Source organism: Coregonus lavaretus, assembly GCF_964263955.1.
Source record: "Coregonus lavaretus genome assembly, chromosome: 14".
NCBI lineage: Eukaryota > Metazoa > Chordata > Actinopteri > Salmoniformes > Salmonidae > Coregonus > Coregonus lavaretus.
The window spans coordinates 39,082,832-39,097,064 of NC_140001.1; the positions used below are offsets into that span (position 1 = coordinate 39,082,832).

Genomic DNA, 14,233 nt, shown 5'->3' on the forward strand with positions numbered 1-14,233 from the left:
AAATAAAAATTAAAAAAGATCAAGTTTAATTTGACATGTGTTGATCGATCCATACGCTTGTATTACAATGATGACACTGCTTATCATTATTCTTATCAGGAGTCGAAGAGGCCTTGTTTTTCAATACAGATCAATGATCACTCACACCGTCAAAGAAGAAGAAGAGAGGATGAGGAGGGAGGAGGGGAGTACCATAAAGTTGACCATTGCAATCTAGATTAGTTGCCCTTGGCTGGGATTCTGATCCTAGAAAAGGGCACCATTGAAAGGAGTGATTACTGGAGTAGCAGTAAATGTAAAAGTGGACCAACTGAAGGGGAAGATTCCCGGTGTTTGTGATGCTCGTCGTTTGGGGGTGAGAGGAGTAGTGGTCCTCTGTAGCTCAGCTGGTAGAGCACGGCGCTTGTAACGCCAAGGTAGTGGGTTCGATCCCCGGGACCACCCATACACAAAAAAAATGTATGCAAGCATGACTGTAAGTCGCTTTGGATAAAAGCGTCTGCTAAATGGCATATTATATTATTATTATTATAGTGCAGAGGGATAGGCCAACAAGTGATATATGTTTCAGTAAGATTGGATTTTTAGCATTTATAGCTATGGTTATTAATTGTTCTGCAGGTATGGAATGTAAGTCAAAGAAAATTGAGTTTGTGGTGGCAGCTGCAGAGAGGTATGTGGGTGTGTGAAAGTTGACATCAGAAGAGTTACAGGGAGTGTGAAGTGGTGACGTCCCATCATTTCAGGTTGAGGGCATGAGGTAGGAATGAATATATTTAAATAGTGCAGAAGGGTGGTGTTAATTATTAATAATAATTTTGAAGTTGAGTGTAGTGTTCGATGGTAGGTTATTTCTTTATTTTATTTTTCAAGCAAAATATAAGGGAGTTGTACTCCAGTCTAGTAGGTGGCGGTAATGCAACAAATTGGATGCCAACCGCCGTTAAACCTCATTGAAGAAGCAGACTCTCTACCGTCACTGGCTTATAGTCGCCATGTCCTTCTCAGGGAAATACCAGCTGGAGACACATGACAGCTTTGAGCCGTGCATGAAGGCTATTGGTAAGTCTTGCTGTTGTGTTTTTGCATGTGTGAATTAAGACTGTTCTGGGAATGTTCTTTATTTTTTTTGGTTCCAGGGAGGTTCTGAGATCATCTTACTATGTTTTCCTGGGAGGTTTTCGTTTTGTTTTAAGAACAAATTATAGGTTATTTGGCTGTTTGAATAACTTTCACTGAATAGTTCGATAAGACTTTTAATAACAACGCTAGTTTGGGTAAACCGTTTTGAACTTCAAGCACAGATGTGACCCATGAAAATTTGCATAGGCATTAATTATCTTATTTTTTTATTGTGGCGCGGCGTCAGAATCAAACCTATGCTCTTCTGTCCTCTATCATGGATTAATCCACTGTGCCACCAGGATGGAGTTGGCATGCAATTGTTTTAACTATTTCAAAGCGGTTCAATTGAGTGTATTCAGACACAGTTTCAAAGGGAACAATCACTCATTTAAGATCAGGGGTGGCCAATTACTGGGGGTGGTCAACACACTTAATAGAGGATGGAGTTTTTGTTGATGCTGAACAGAATGTATATTTTTCAACAACATTATTTGAATGTTTCTTATGTTTGTGGTTCTTAGTGTTCTGAAAACATGACTTGAAATGGAACCTACAGGAAACATTATGTTGAAGTACTGAAATTCTCACAGGAGAATGTTTAAGGTTTGCTGAACAACTTGAGAACATACCCTTAAATTTAATGTTTGAAATTTCAGGAAACTTTCTGATCAAGTAACAAAATGACTAGAAAATAACTTTGTCAATTTCCTTAAATGTGCTGAGTGTTCCAAAGCCAAGCAACTATCCTGCACAATTGCCAGAACATGTAGTGAAGGTTGTATGCGAAATAACCAAGCTCTAAGAAATGTATGGTTCTCAGAACGTTATGTGCTAGTTGGGAATGCATTCAATGTTTCCAGTCAGTTCATTTTGTTGCCATATTGCATCAGAGTTGTGCTTCAATACACTTCAGTAGTAATAATTCAGTGTTCATGTCCCACTTCACGAACTTCTTGTAGTACACAGTTCATGACGCTCTCTCGCTGCCTCATACATGTAGGTCTCTCTGATGAGCTTATCCAGGAGGGCAAAGACATCAAGAGGATCTCTGAGATTGAGGAGACTGGGGACCACTTCAAGGTGACTGTAACGACCGGGACAAAGATCCTCACCAACTCCTTCACCATTGGCCAGGAGGCGGAGCTTGAGATGCTGACAGGGGAGAAGGTCACAACCCAGCCTAGGTTTCAGACCATGTAGTAACTGCCTAGATTCATCCATCTCTCTACATGTACAGCCAGTATCTAACTAAACTGAGTTCAGCTGATGTGGGATGACTATGGTTAGTTACTTCAGGTCCCAGTGATGTTGGGTTAGTAGTTGCAGTATATCCATATCCAACAGCAGATAGGTTTCACTAAACAACACTATTGTAGGGTTAATTTATACCCTTAAGAAATGTGGTATTTCTTTTTTATAGTTCAACCCTTTGCTGCCACCTATGTTCTAATTACAGCCTAAGCCTACTGTACTGGCATGGAATTACTGCGTGTAATGATTAAATGTATCCACTAGATCAGGGCTGCCCAACCCTCTTCCTGGAGATCTAAAGTCCTGTGGGTTTTCAGTCCAACCATAATTTAACACACCTGATTCTAAACTTATTAGCTGCTCAACTATACTTTACTAGCTGAATCAGATATGCTAAATTAGAGTTGGACTGAACCTACAGGACAGTAGATCTCCAGGAAGAGGGTTGGGCAGACCTGCAGTAGATGGGCTTTCTCTTTTCAGACCATGACTGTAGCTGGCATTGCATACAAGAGGCTCAGCAAACGATTGTGAAGATCTACTGCACTGCTTGGATTAATAAAATGTGAAAGGCATGGAATGGTCTGGTCTCAGCATTTTATATAAATGGGTAGGACTTCAGGGAAAATTGACTCTCATCTAACTCAAACAATTACCAGTTGTGCAATGACATCCACATCTGAAACATGAAATGAGTGGCTAAGTGCTGTGCGTCATATAGTTATCATATTTACTGTAAATTAGGCTCAGTGTTTAGGCCTCTGCGTTTAAAAGCAACGTGTCTGTTCTATTAGTTTTAATTCAGTGGACTTTACTCTCCCTCAATGGCTGTCATTATTTTGGTCTCATATCACACAAACCTTTGAGCGGATCTCCAGTAATTGCTGATTGTGATATGATATCCAAAATAGGTTATAACCATAGACATCATGTTACATAAGTAATTACTGTATGTAATTTGATAGCGAGGTATAGAGTATAACATCTAATCAAGGAATATATTCAAATGTTCCACTAAAAAAAGGAGATGCAATGATATACTTATATGCTTTTGATATTATTTGTTTATTTTAGTGTTTTACATCCTGCAACTGGTGTAAAGTGTCCCGCAAGAATCCTCGTATGTCTTAATGTTAATTATACCATGCATCAGTCAAGTCTCTCTGAATAACCCCCACAAGGTTCAACCATGTCCATTCTGCTTTGTGTATTTCTATGTTAAACCGGTCTTTAACATGGAGAGGCAGAGTCCATGTTCTCAGGACTACAGGAGCTCTTATTGGTTCAGACTCAGCACACAGATAAAGATGAGATAGATCAGAGAACACACAGAGACATTTACTGTATGTACCCTAGTTCAAAGATAGTACATGATGCACACACTGACATACAGCCAGATATAAGCAAGGACAATACAAGTGGTGCACACTGTACAAAAGTCAACTTAACCAATTGCTTAATCAGCGTTATTCTGTGAGTTGGGTGGACTTCAGAAGGACAAGAAATTTAGCAAATGGGTGAATGTTTGTTCACTCAACAAACTTTGCTCACAGTGAGCTGAATGTATAAAACTTGTTGAGTCGAATTATAATATAATATAATATAATAATATAATATAAAATATATAAATAAATATAATATGTCATTTAGCAGACGCTTTTATCCAAAGCGACTTACAGTCATGCGTGCATATATTATTATTTTTTGTGTATGGGTGGTCCCGGGGATCGAACCCACTACCTTGGCGTTACAAGTGCCGTGCTCTACCAGCTGAGCTACAGAGGACAATGTAATGTTTGCCTTTGGAAGGCAACACTCTATGTTGGTTCAGCTATGTTCCCAAATGTGGATTAGTGACATGCAGTATTTTACATATCCACTGTTGTGCCTGTTGAAGTAACACACGCACAAGTTCCAGTATTGCACCAATGTGCCTCAAACAAGCAACACAGTAACGGACTCCTACAACGACCACTGCCCAAATGTGCCTTTCAACACGAAAAACCTGTTTTGCACTCTTCTGTTTACTTTATCCTTATGTCATATGGAAATCTGAGAAGAAAATTATGAATAATTGTATATAATATAATACATTTATATAATTTAATTGTATACATGTATATATACAATTATATATACAAATATAATTTGCACTTTTTTGGGGGGGGACACAACTTTTTAATTCCGTATTGGTTATATTGTAATACATAGAAAGAGGAAATGAATATATTAAAGATAATTATAATGAAATATGTTGTTTGAAACATGTTATTGTCAAAGTATAATTCTTGTGAATGAAAAATAGCCCTAAATGCTTATCATCGTCGTTGCCAGTTAGTCTCGCGATTAGAGTGTTGGGCCAATAACTGATGGGTCGCTGGTTTGAATACGAGAGCCGACAAGGTGACAAATCTGCCTCTATGCCCTTGAGCAAGGCACTTAACCCCAATTGCTCCAGGGGTGCTGGACCATGTTGACCCTGGCCGTGACGACACTCCCTGCAGGTGTCTCAGAAGGAGTTGGGATATGCAAGAAAAACATTTCCATTACATACTTGTGTGTAACAGGACAAATATATGCACCCCCCAAATTATTATTATTATCATAAATCCTCATCACGTTTTATTTTAGTAGAGCCACCACGACCAGTGAAGGTTTCTCATCAAACGAGGGCTAGTGAAATGCTACATGTTAAAAAGGTGGACTTTGTTCTCATCAAACGAGGGATAGTGAAATGCTACATGTTAAAAAAGTGGACTTTGTATTTTTTATTGCAATGCTCATAAACTGTACAGCGGTGCAGTGGTCTAAGGCACTGCATCGCAGTGTTAGCTGTGCCACTAGAGATCCTGGTTCGAATCCAATTGGCCCAGCGACGTCCAGGGTAGGGGAGGGAATGGCCGGCAGGGATGTAGCTCAGTTGGTAGAGCATGGCGTTTGCAACGCCAGGGTTGTGGGTTCGATTCCCACGTGTGGCCAGTATGAAAAATAAAAAAGTAATGTATGCACTCAATAACTGTAAGTTGCTCTGGATAAGAGCATCTGCTAAATGACTAAAATGTAAGAAGTAAAATAAAATTGGAATCATAGTGAATGAGGCTGAACGTTTTTTGGTTCTTCGGGATTTCACAGCCGAGTCCGTGCAAGAAATCCTGTCTGTGAATGCACCGCCATCACAGGCCCCTGACGCTGCGTAGGGATGTATGTTGGAGTGGACTGTGATTGAAGAAGTGGGATGGGTTTTGTTAGTTGACGTGTCTAATTTGATATTTTATATGAAACAGTATGATTTTTTTTTTTTTATGTCGCTCTGGATAAGAGCGTCTGCTAAATGACTAAAATGTAAAAATGTAAATGGAGCAACCTCACAATCCTATAGCAGCTAGTTGCCTTACAATTGTACATTGATTAAACTTTTTTACAGCGCAGGGAGCCAAATACAGCTCTCAACTCAATCAACTTAAAGTGCAGGTGTAGCCTAGTTGAATTTCTACACAGGTAGATAGGGAGATAAAGTCAAGTTAAATTTGAAATGTGTTGATTGATCCATACGCTTGTATTACAATGATGACACTGCTTATCATCTTTCTTATCAGGAGTCGAGGAGGCCTTGATTTTCAATACAGATCAATGATCACTCACACCGCCAAAGAAGAAGAAGAGAGGATGAGGAGGGAGGAGGGGAGTACAATAAAGTTGACCATTGCAATCTAGATTAGTTGCCCTTGGCTGGGAAGCTGATCCTAGATCTGTGCCTATAGGTAAGTAGCAGGGAAGATAGGAGGGGGAGGGGTTCTCAATTGTAGACACCTTTAGTTAGTTAACGATTGCAGGGCTGGATAGATGAGGGTATAAAGACAAGCAGGGAGCTGTGGCTGTCTTTACCGTCACTGCCTTATAGTCACCATGTCTTTCTCAGGGAAATACCAGCTGGAGACACATGAGAACTTTGAGCCTTTCATGAAGGCTATTGGTAAGTCTTGCTATTGTGTTTGTACATTTGTGATGTGATTAGACTTGGGGTGTTAATTTCAGAAGTTGTAGTCCTTTCAGTAATGATGTTCAATGGTGACTGCTGATACAGCGGTTACTCCTGAGTAACAAACTCAGCTAGCACCGTAAAAAATTTTTTAGGTTACAGGGAGTTTGAGGACATTGTTATTATGGTTCCCTGAGTTTTGTTGGGAGGCTTTTAATGTTTTGAGAACATGACTTTAAATAGAACCAAGAACGTACAAAGAACATTATATTGAGGTACTGAAATTCCCACAGGAGAATTTTAAGCTTTGCTGAACAATTTGAGAACATTCCCAATGTCAAATGAACTGAACATTACCTTAAATTAAAGGTTTGAACTTTCAGGAAACGTTCTGATAAAGTAATGTCAAGAAAATAACGTTTTTTGTCGAGTTCCTTAAATGTGCTGAATGTTCTAAAGCCAGGCAACTCTCCTGCACCACTGCCAGAAAGTTGTGGGAAGGTTGTATGCAAAATAGTCAGACAACCACGCTCTACGGAACATATAGTTCTCAGAACGTTAGTTGCTAGCTGGAAATGCATTCAATGTTTGCATTCAGTATATTTTATTGCCTTATTATATTGCATTTTGCTGAAGTAGTAATAATTCAGTGTTCATGTCCCACTTTACTTACTTTTTGTAGTACTAAAGAGCACAGTTCATGACTCTCCCTCATACATGTAGGTCTCACTGATGAGCTTATTCAGAAGGGCAAAGACATCAAGAGCATCTCTGAGATTGAGGAGACTGGGGACCACTTCAAGGTGACTGTCACCACGGGGACAAAGGTCCTCACCAACTGCTTCACCATTGGCCAGGAGGCGGAGCTCGAGACTCTGACCGGGGAGAAAGTCAAGGTGGGTGGCGCATGTTGCAACCCAACCATGAGATTCATACATGTAGCCTAGATCTATCCATCTCCCTACAAATACAGCCAGTATCTAACTAAACTATGAGTTCAGCTGATGTGAGATGACGATGATTATTTACTTCAGGTCCCAGTGATGTTGGGTTAGTAGTTGCAGTATATCCACATCCAACAGCAGTCAAATTCCCTCCCCCTGACGTTCTTTGGCAGAGACTCTGCTCTCCAGAGTGACTGGGCTCACAATTTTAACTTTATCAGTTTACATCGCATAACCAACTAGCACACGGTCAAATGGCCATCCAAATTGGGCCTAGTTGATCGTGGTTGGAGACCACTGCTTTCAGATATAACATTTGACCTCTACTGTTTTCCAGTCTATGGTGATGAGAGAAGGTAACAAGCTGAAGGTCTCCCTGAAGGGGATCGAATCTGTCACAGAACTGGCAGATGCAAACACCATCGTCAACGTGAGTCTGGGGCATATGGCTGGGGGGGTTCACTAAACTACACTATTTTATTGTTCATTTATATAGTAATAATTGAATGTATCTACTAGATGCTCTTTCTATTTTCAGACCATGACTGTAGCTGGCATTGCATACAAGAGGATCAGCAAACGAATTTGATCTACTGTGATGTTTTGCCTAATAAAATGTGAAAAGCATGGAATGGCCTGGTCTCAGCATTTTATTTACATGGGTAGAACTTGAGGGACAATGTAGATTCTGCATTGAGACAACGTTTCCGTTGTTTGAGTTGAAGAATGTGACGATAGCTCAGTGGGATTCAATACATAATATAAAATGCAAGCCCAGCAGTGTAGAAATGAAGGCTTTAGTAGGTCTGGGGGGGTAGATTTAGGCTTGGATTTGATTGTTGTATCTCATGGTAGTTCCCCTCCATGCAAGAGGAGCCCTGGTTTAGAGACCAACCGTCTGCTCCCACCAGACTACAAACTTACATCGGCAGGAGCACAATCAGCCGCAGTGCCCCTGGAGCTTGTCTAAATGTCTTGCTCAAGGGCACAACCGCATGAGATGACACTTGGATCTGAAATCAGCACCAGCAATAATCTTAATGCATTAAAGTCCATAGAGCTATAGAACAGTTCTGTTAAATACATCCTACCCTTTGTCTGTTGGGGTCATTGACTCTCTCCACCAGAATGGTATACTATGAAGCAAGCTACTCAGGCTTTTATAAAGCTAGCAAGCTTCAGTTAGCGTCGCATTCCAGGTTAGGCTTCATCCGTATGATGACAGTGGATATTGCTCGTCTGCCTGCCGCTAACTCTAGCAGGTTTGTAACATCGAGTGCATGTCGCACATGGCTAGTCGAACAATGAACTCTTCATTGAGACAATGCTGAAACGTCAATCCATGGGTAAGTCGGTGCCACATTTTTCATTTGTGCCGAAATCAAAACGAAAGCGAAGTTGCAAATTCAGCAGGCTATTGACTGTCTAGATTGAATTAAGCTAAAGGGAAAGTTCTTCTGAAGAGGATATGTCAATGTGTTGCCCTCTGTTTCCCCTCTAATTGGAGACAGCCTATTTTGTGGGTATTTATGACTTGAGTTTGCAGTGAACTTTATTCTATATTTATCTTCATTGGCATGCATTATTGTTGCCTTTGCATTTCCTTGGTTTGCTGTGCTTTTCCTAAGTAGTGTCCTCCCCTTTGGCTGGTCTCCATGGCGGTCAGCACACACCTGAGCCTAAAGCCCTTAACGAGCCCTTAACGAGCTCCCAGCTCACTTTAGCTTTTCAGAGGGCAATACATTTTTTCTGCAGCACCCCTTCACAAAAACTATGCCTCTACTGGGGTCACGCCGCTGTGCTCTTTGGAGGCAGACCGTCTAGGTGTAGGTTTTCCTGCTGGTTGCTGGGGTAGCTGAGCACACCACCATGAGGAAAATGGCTTCCCTTGAGAGGGCAAGAACAAGATGTATGTCAGGAGAAGTGCAGTATTATAAGGTGAAGTGTACTTGGAATACAGGGGAGGAATGGAGGGGAGAGGAGGTCAGAGTGAGGAGGAGGGTGAGCTTGAATTAAAAATTGCGGGGAAAAAGGAGGATGGTTGAAAGGAAGCCGAGTGAGCTGTATGACGGATCGAAAACCAGAGGAGAAATGGAAGTGAGTGAGGGCAAGGTATCGGAGGGGGTAGGTGTGGTAAAGTTCTCGGAGCCCTTGCACCAAGGGTCAAGATAAAGATTCTCTGATGGTAGGAATTACATTGTTGAAGTTCTTGATGATTCGATAAATGGTTGATTTAGGTGCAATCTTACTAGCAGCAATATCCTTGCCTGTGAAGCCCTTTTTGTGCAAAGCAATGATGACGGCACGTGTTTCCTTGCAGGCAACCATGGTTAACAGAGGAAGAACAATGATTTCAAGCACCACCCTCCTTTTTAAAGCTTCCAGTCTGTTATTCTAACTCAATCAGCATGACAGAGGGATCTCCAGCCTTGTCCTCGTCAACTCTCTCACCTGTGTTAACGAGAGAATCACTGACATGATGTCAGCTGGTCCTTTTGTGACAGGGCTGAAATGCAGTGGAAATGTTTTTTTTAGGATTAAGTTCATTTTCATGGCAAAGAGGGACTTTGCAATTAATTGCAATTCATCTGATCACTCTACATAACATTCTGGAGTATATGCAAATTGCCATCATAAAAACTGAGGCAGCAGACTTTGTGAAAATTAATATTTGTGTCATTCTCAACTTTTGACCACGACTGTATACTTGAAGCGTGTATCTCATTATGGTAAGTGGTGAAATACGTATAGCCGCTAATAATAGTAATAATAATGGCTTAGCAGATCAGTCTTTACCTGGCTAAAAGAGAAGTGCCTTCAGGAAGTATATATACCCGTTGACTTATTCCACATTTGTGTTACAGCCTGAATTAAAAATTGATCAAATTGAGATTTTTTGTCACTGGCCTATATGTAGTAGTGTGATGATGTTCCCCTACATTATGCACCAAGTTGCACACAAGGACAGTTCAAGTAGGCCAGGTCAAGAGGGGACCAATTCAATGTGGTTTCTTTATTTAATTACAGCTGCATAGCTAATGTAATTTTTTGGTGTACAAACATTTTTATATATCTATATTGTAAATACACCTAATTGTAAAAGTTTTGTATATTTTGGTTTGGTCCATCACGGGTTATCTGTATTTACGTACCCTCTTATTGTTCTCTTTTGCCTGACCTTCAACTAGCAAGGTACGTTGTCCTTGGTGCCGTAATTTGTCAATATAAAAAATGTGGTAAAGTTACACAAAGTGCTGTTATGCAACTATATGTTTTGTTACAATGTGGACAATATAAAGATTTATGTTAACAACTTTCACCGAGCTCGCTAATTAGGGTACCTATTGTAACTCGGGAGTATTTGGGGCAGTGTTTGAGTGAGTTTCTATGTGCTCTCGCAGGTGCCCGAGAGCTGTGACTGCACCAAGGGCTAACATATTGTGTGTTGTCTCTTCGTGTGCAGGTGGAATAAAAATTATCCAACCATCAGAATTCCAGTTGTGGCAGTGTCCTAATTAAAAGTACACAACGCAGAACGAACCACGCTACATACAGTGGGAAGAACAAGTATTTGATACACTGCCAATTTTGCAGGTTTTCCTACTTACAAAGCATGTAGAGGTCTGTAATTTTTTATCATAGCTACACTTCAACTGTGAGAGACGGAATCTAAAACAAAAATCCAGAAAATCACATTGTATGATTTTTTAAAGTAATGAATTTGCATTTTATTGCATGACATAAGTATTTGATCACCTACCAACCAGTAAGAATTCCAGCTCTCACAGACCTGCTAGTTTTCTTTAAGAAGCCCTCCTGTTCTCCACTCATTACCTGTATTAACTGCACCTGTTTGAACTCGTTATCTGTATAAAAGACACCTGTCCACACACTCAATCAAACAGACTCCAACCTCTCCACAATGGCCAAGACCAGAGAGCTGTGTAAGGACATTAGGGATCAAATTGTACACCTGCACAAGGCTGGGATGGGCTACCGGACAATAGGCAAGCAGCTTGGTGAGAAGGCAACAACTGTTGGCGCAATTGTTAGAAAATGGAAGAAGTTCAAGATGACGGTCAATCACCCTCGGTCTGGGGCTCCATGCAAGATCTCACCTCGTGGGGCATCAATGATCATGAGGAAGGTGAGGGATCAGCCCAGAACTACACGGCAGGACCTGGTCAATGACCTGAAGAGAGCTGGGACCACAGTCTCAAAGAAAACCATTAGTAACACACTACGCCGTCATGGATTAAAATCCTGCAGCGCACGCAAGGTCCCCCTGCTCAAGCCAGCGCATGTCCAGGCCCATCTGAAGTTTGCCAATGACCATCTGGATGATCCAGAGGAGGAATGGGAGAAGGTCATGTGGTCTGATGAGACAAAAATAGAGCTTTTTGGTCTAAACTCCACTCGCCGTATTTGGAGGAAGAAGAAGGATGAGTACAACCCCAAGAACACCATCCCAAACGTGAAGCATGGAGGTGAAAACATCATTCTTTGGAGATGCTTTTTTGCAAAGGAGACAGGACGACTGCACCGTATTGAGGGGAGGATGGATGGGGCCATGTATCTTGGCCAACAACCTCCTTCCCTCAGTAAGAGCATTGAAGATGGGTCGTGGCTGGGTCTTCCAGCATGACAACGACCCGAAACACACAGCCAGGGCAACTAAGGAGTGGCTCCGTAAGAAGCATCTCAAGGTCCTGGAGTGGCCTAGCCAGTCTCCAGACCTGAACCCAATAGAAAATCTTTGGAGGGAGCTGAAAGTCCGTGTTGCCCAGCGACAGCCCCGAAACCTGAAGGATCTGGAGAAGGTCTGTATGGAGTAGTGGGCCGAAATCCCTGCTGCAGTGTGTGCAAACCTGGTCAAGACCTACAGGAAACGTATGATCTCTGTAATTGCAAACAAAGGTTTCTGTACCAAATATTAAGTTCTGCTTTTCTGATGTATCAAATACATATATCATGCAATAAAATGCAAATTAATTACTTAAAAATCATACAATGTGATTTTCTGGATTTTTGTTTTAGATTCCGTCTCTCACAGTTGAAGTGTAGCTATGATAAAAATTACAGACCTCTACATGCTTTGTAAATAGGAAAACCTGCAAAATTGGCAGTGTATCAAATACTTGTTCTCCCCACTGTATACACAATACCATATTATGTTAAAGTGGAATTGTTTTTTGAAATGCTGAAATGTCTTGAGTCAAGTATTCAACCCCTTTATGTCAAGGGCAATGATGTTGGTACGCAGACCCGCCAGCAACTGCGGCCTCTCATGACTTACAATTTTTGTGGCCCCCGACCCCAATCAAAGTTGCCCATCCATGGATTATATATCAGTGTTTCAGATTTGTACGATATTTCCATTTGACAGTGTAAGGGGAATGTTAGACATAATATTGGGACTCTTCTCCGTCAATGTCTGTGTCCTTCTCATCCCTTTCGCTCTTTCTATTCCTTATCTATCATTCTCTCAGTAGAGATGACTGGAGCCGCCGTGTCCGTGTGTCTACTTTACACCCTGTCTGTCTGTTCAGCCTGCTACATCTCCAACTGTCCCATCGGGGGCAAGAGGTCCATAATGGACGCTCCACAGCGCAAGGTGAGCCGCAACTGAATCTGTCTATGTCTAGACTATTTAAATATAATGTGTAAATAACAGCTATGATTTGTCTTAGAGATGCATCAAGATGAGTAGGAGCGAAGTGGGGCTCTGTAAAAGCACTGAATTCTGAGATTTGACAATGAACCGTTATCTTCATGTAAAAGGGAGCAAGAATGTTGATAAGAATCTATTTTTTTGGAATGATGGAACAACCTCATACCCGACTGTCCCTTCTCTCCCCCTGAAGTGCATGACATGTGGACCAGGGGCTTAGGGCCGCTGCTTTGGCCCCAGTATCTGCTGTGGGGAAGGGCTGGGCTGCTGGATGGGCTCCCCAGAGACAGCATGCTGCATGGAGGAGAACTACCTGCCCACCCCCTGCCAGGCAGGAGGGAGACCCTGTGGATCTGATACAGGACGCTGCGCTGCACCGGGAGTCTGCTGTGACTCAGGTGAGGGCACATCAATCCTATATTTCTGTGATGATTCTTGTGGTTATATACCACTGAAATTGTTCTAATAGAGTGGTGGATACAATTCTGTGCTTTCTGACTTGTGTATCCTGCTCCATCCTTTATTTTGTATCTCAGAGGGCTGCAGTGTGGACCGATCTTGTCTGGCCGAGGAGGAAGGCCGACAATCAAATCAGCCAATCAGAGGGCAACGACTCTGGTGACGTCATCCTCAGGCTCCTGCACTTGGCTGGCCACACCCCTCCTCATCAAGTCCACCAATGAGCTGCAAGTGACACCAGGTTTCCAATCACTTGAGAGATAGGTTGATAGGATTTGTAGTTCAAAGTTACCTAGTTGTAGTTCATTTTACAACCCACCTATTTCACCCACCCATTTACTGGCCTCCTTCTTCAGTATATTGGCAACCTCACTGGATGGGACCTAGCTAAGAATTTAACATTTAATGTATTATCAAACACTGGAGTTAAATTCTTAGTTAGGACCCTGAGCACTCCTCTGTAGATTGCCTTTATATTGCATACTTAAATATTGTAGCTATGTACTGTATGTATAGAAATAGCTGTAATAATTATTACACGTGTAAAGAGTCCAAATGTGTATGTTAATAAAGCTTGTGATAGTATGCGTGGTGTATGTCTTTTTCTCTCTCATCTAACTCAAACAATTACCAGTTGTGCAATGACATCTACATCTGAAACATGAAATGAGTGGCTAAGTGCTGTGCGTCATATAGTTATCATATTTACTGTAACATTAGGCTCAGTGTTTAGGCCTCTGCGTTTAAAAGCAACGTGTCTGTTCTACTAGTTTTAATTCAGTGGACTTTACTCTCCCTCACTGG

General features: G+C 41.5%; 2 protein-coding genes and 1 pseudogene across 3 annotated transcripts; all 3 read left to right on the forward strand.

The window, feature by feature from the left end:
- Positions 1–995: 995 nt before the first annotated feature.
- Positions 996–2,325, forward strand: LOC311141139 (fatty acid binding protein 1-B.1-like; the record flags this gene model as incomplete). The annotated part of the gene is made up of 2 exons (XM_084176393.1): positions 996–1,062; positions 2,126–2,325. The coding sequence occupies 2 exons, from the start codon at positions 996–998 to the stop codon at positions 2,323–2,325; spliced, it is 267 nt and encodes an 88-aa protein (XP_084032519.1).
- A 3,886-nt stretch (positions 2,326–6,211) lies between these two features.
- LOC311141046 (fatty acid-binding protein, liver-type-like) lies at positions 6,212–7,888 on the forward strand (the record flags this gene model as incomplete). Its single annotated transcript, XM_084176323.1, has 4 exons — positions 6,212–6,349; positions 7,079–7,251; positions 7,637–7,729; positions 7,838–7,888. Exons 1-4 carry the CDS (start codon positions 6,283–6,285, stop codon positions 7,886–7,888), a joined length of 384 nt encoding a protein of 127 aa, XP_084032449.1. The 5' UTR covers positions 6,212–6,282.
- A 4,905-nt stretch (positions 7,889–12,793) lies between these two features.
- LOC311141332 (isotocin-neurophysin IT 2-like) lies at positions 12,794–13,653 on the forward strand (annotated as a pseudogene). The gene is made up of 3 exons: positions 12,794–12,913; positions 13,164–13,368; positions 13,507–13,653. The product of its transcript is annotated as an isotocin-neurophysin IT 2-like (transcript).
- Positions 13,654–14,233: the final 580 nt, after the last annotated feature.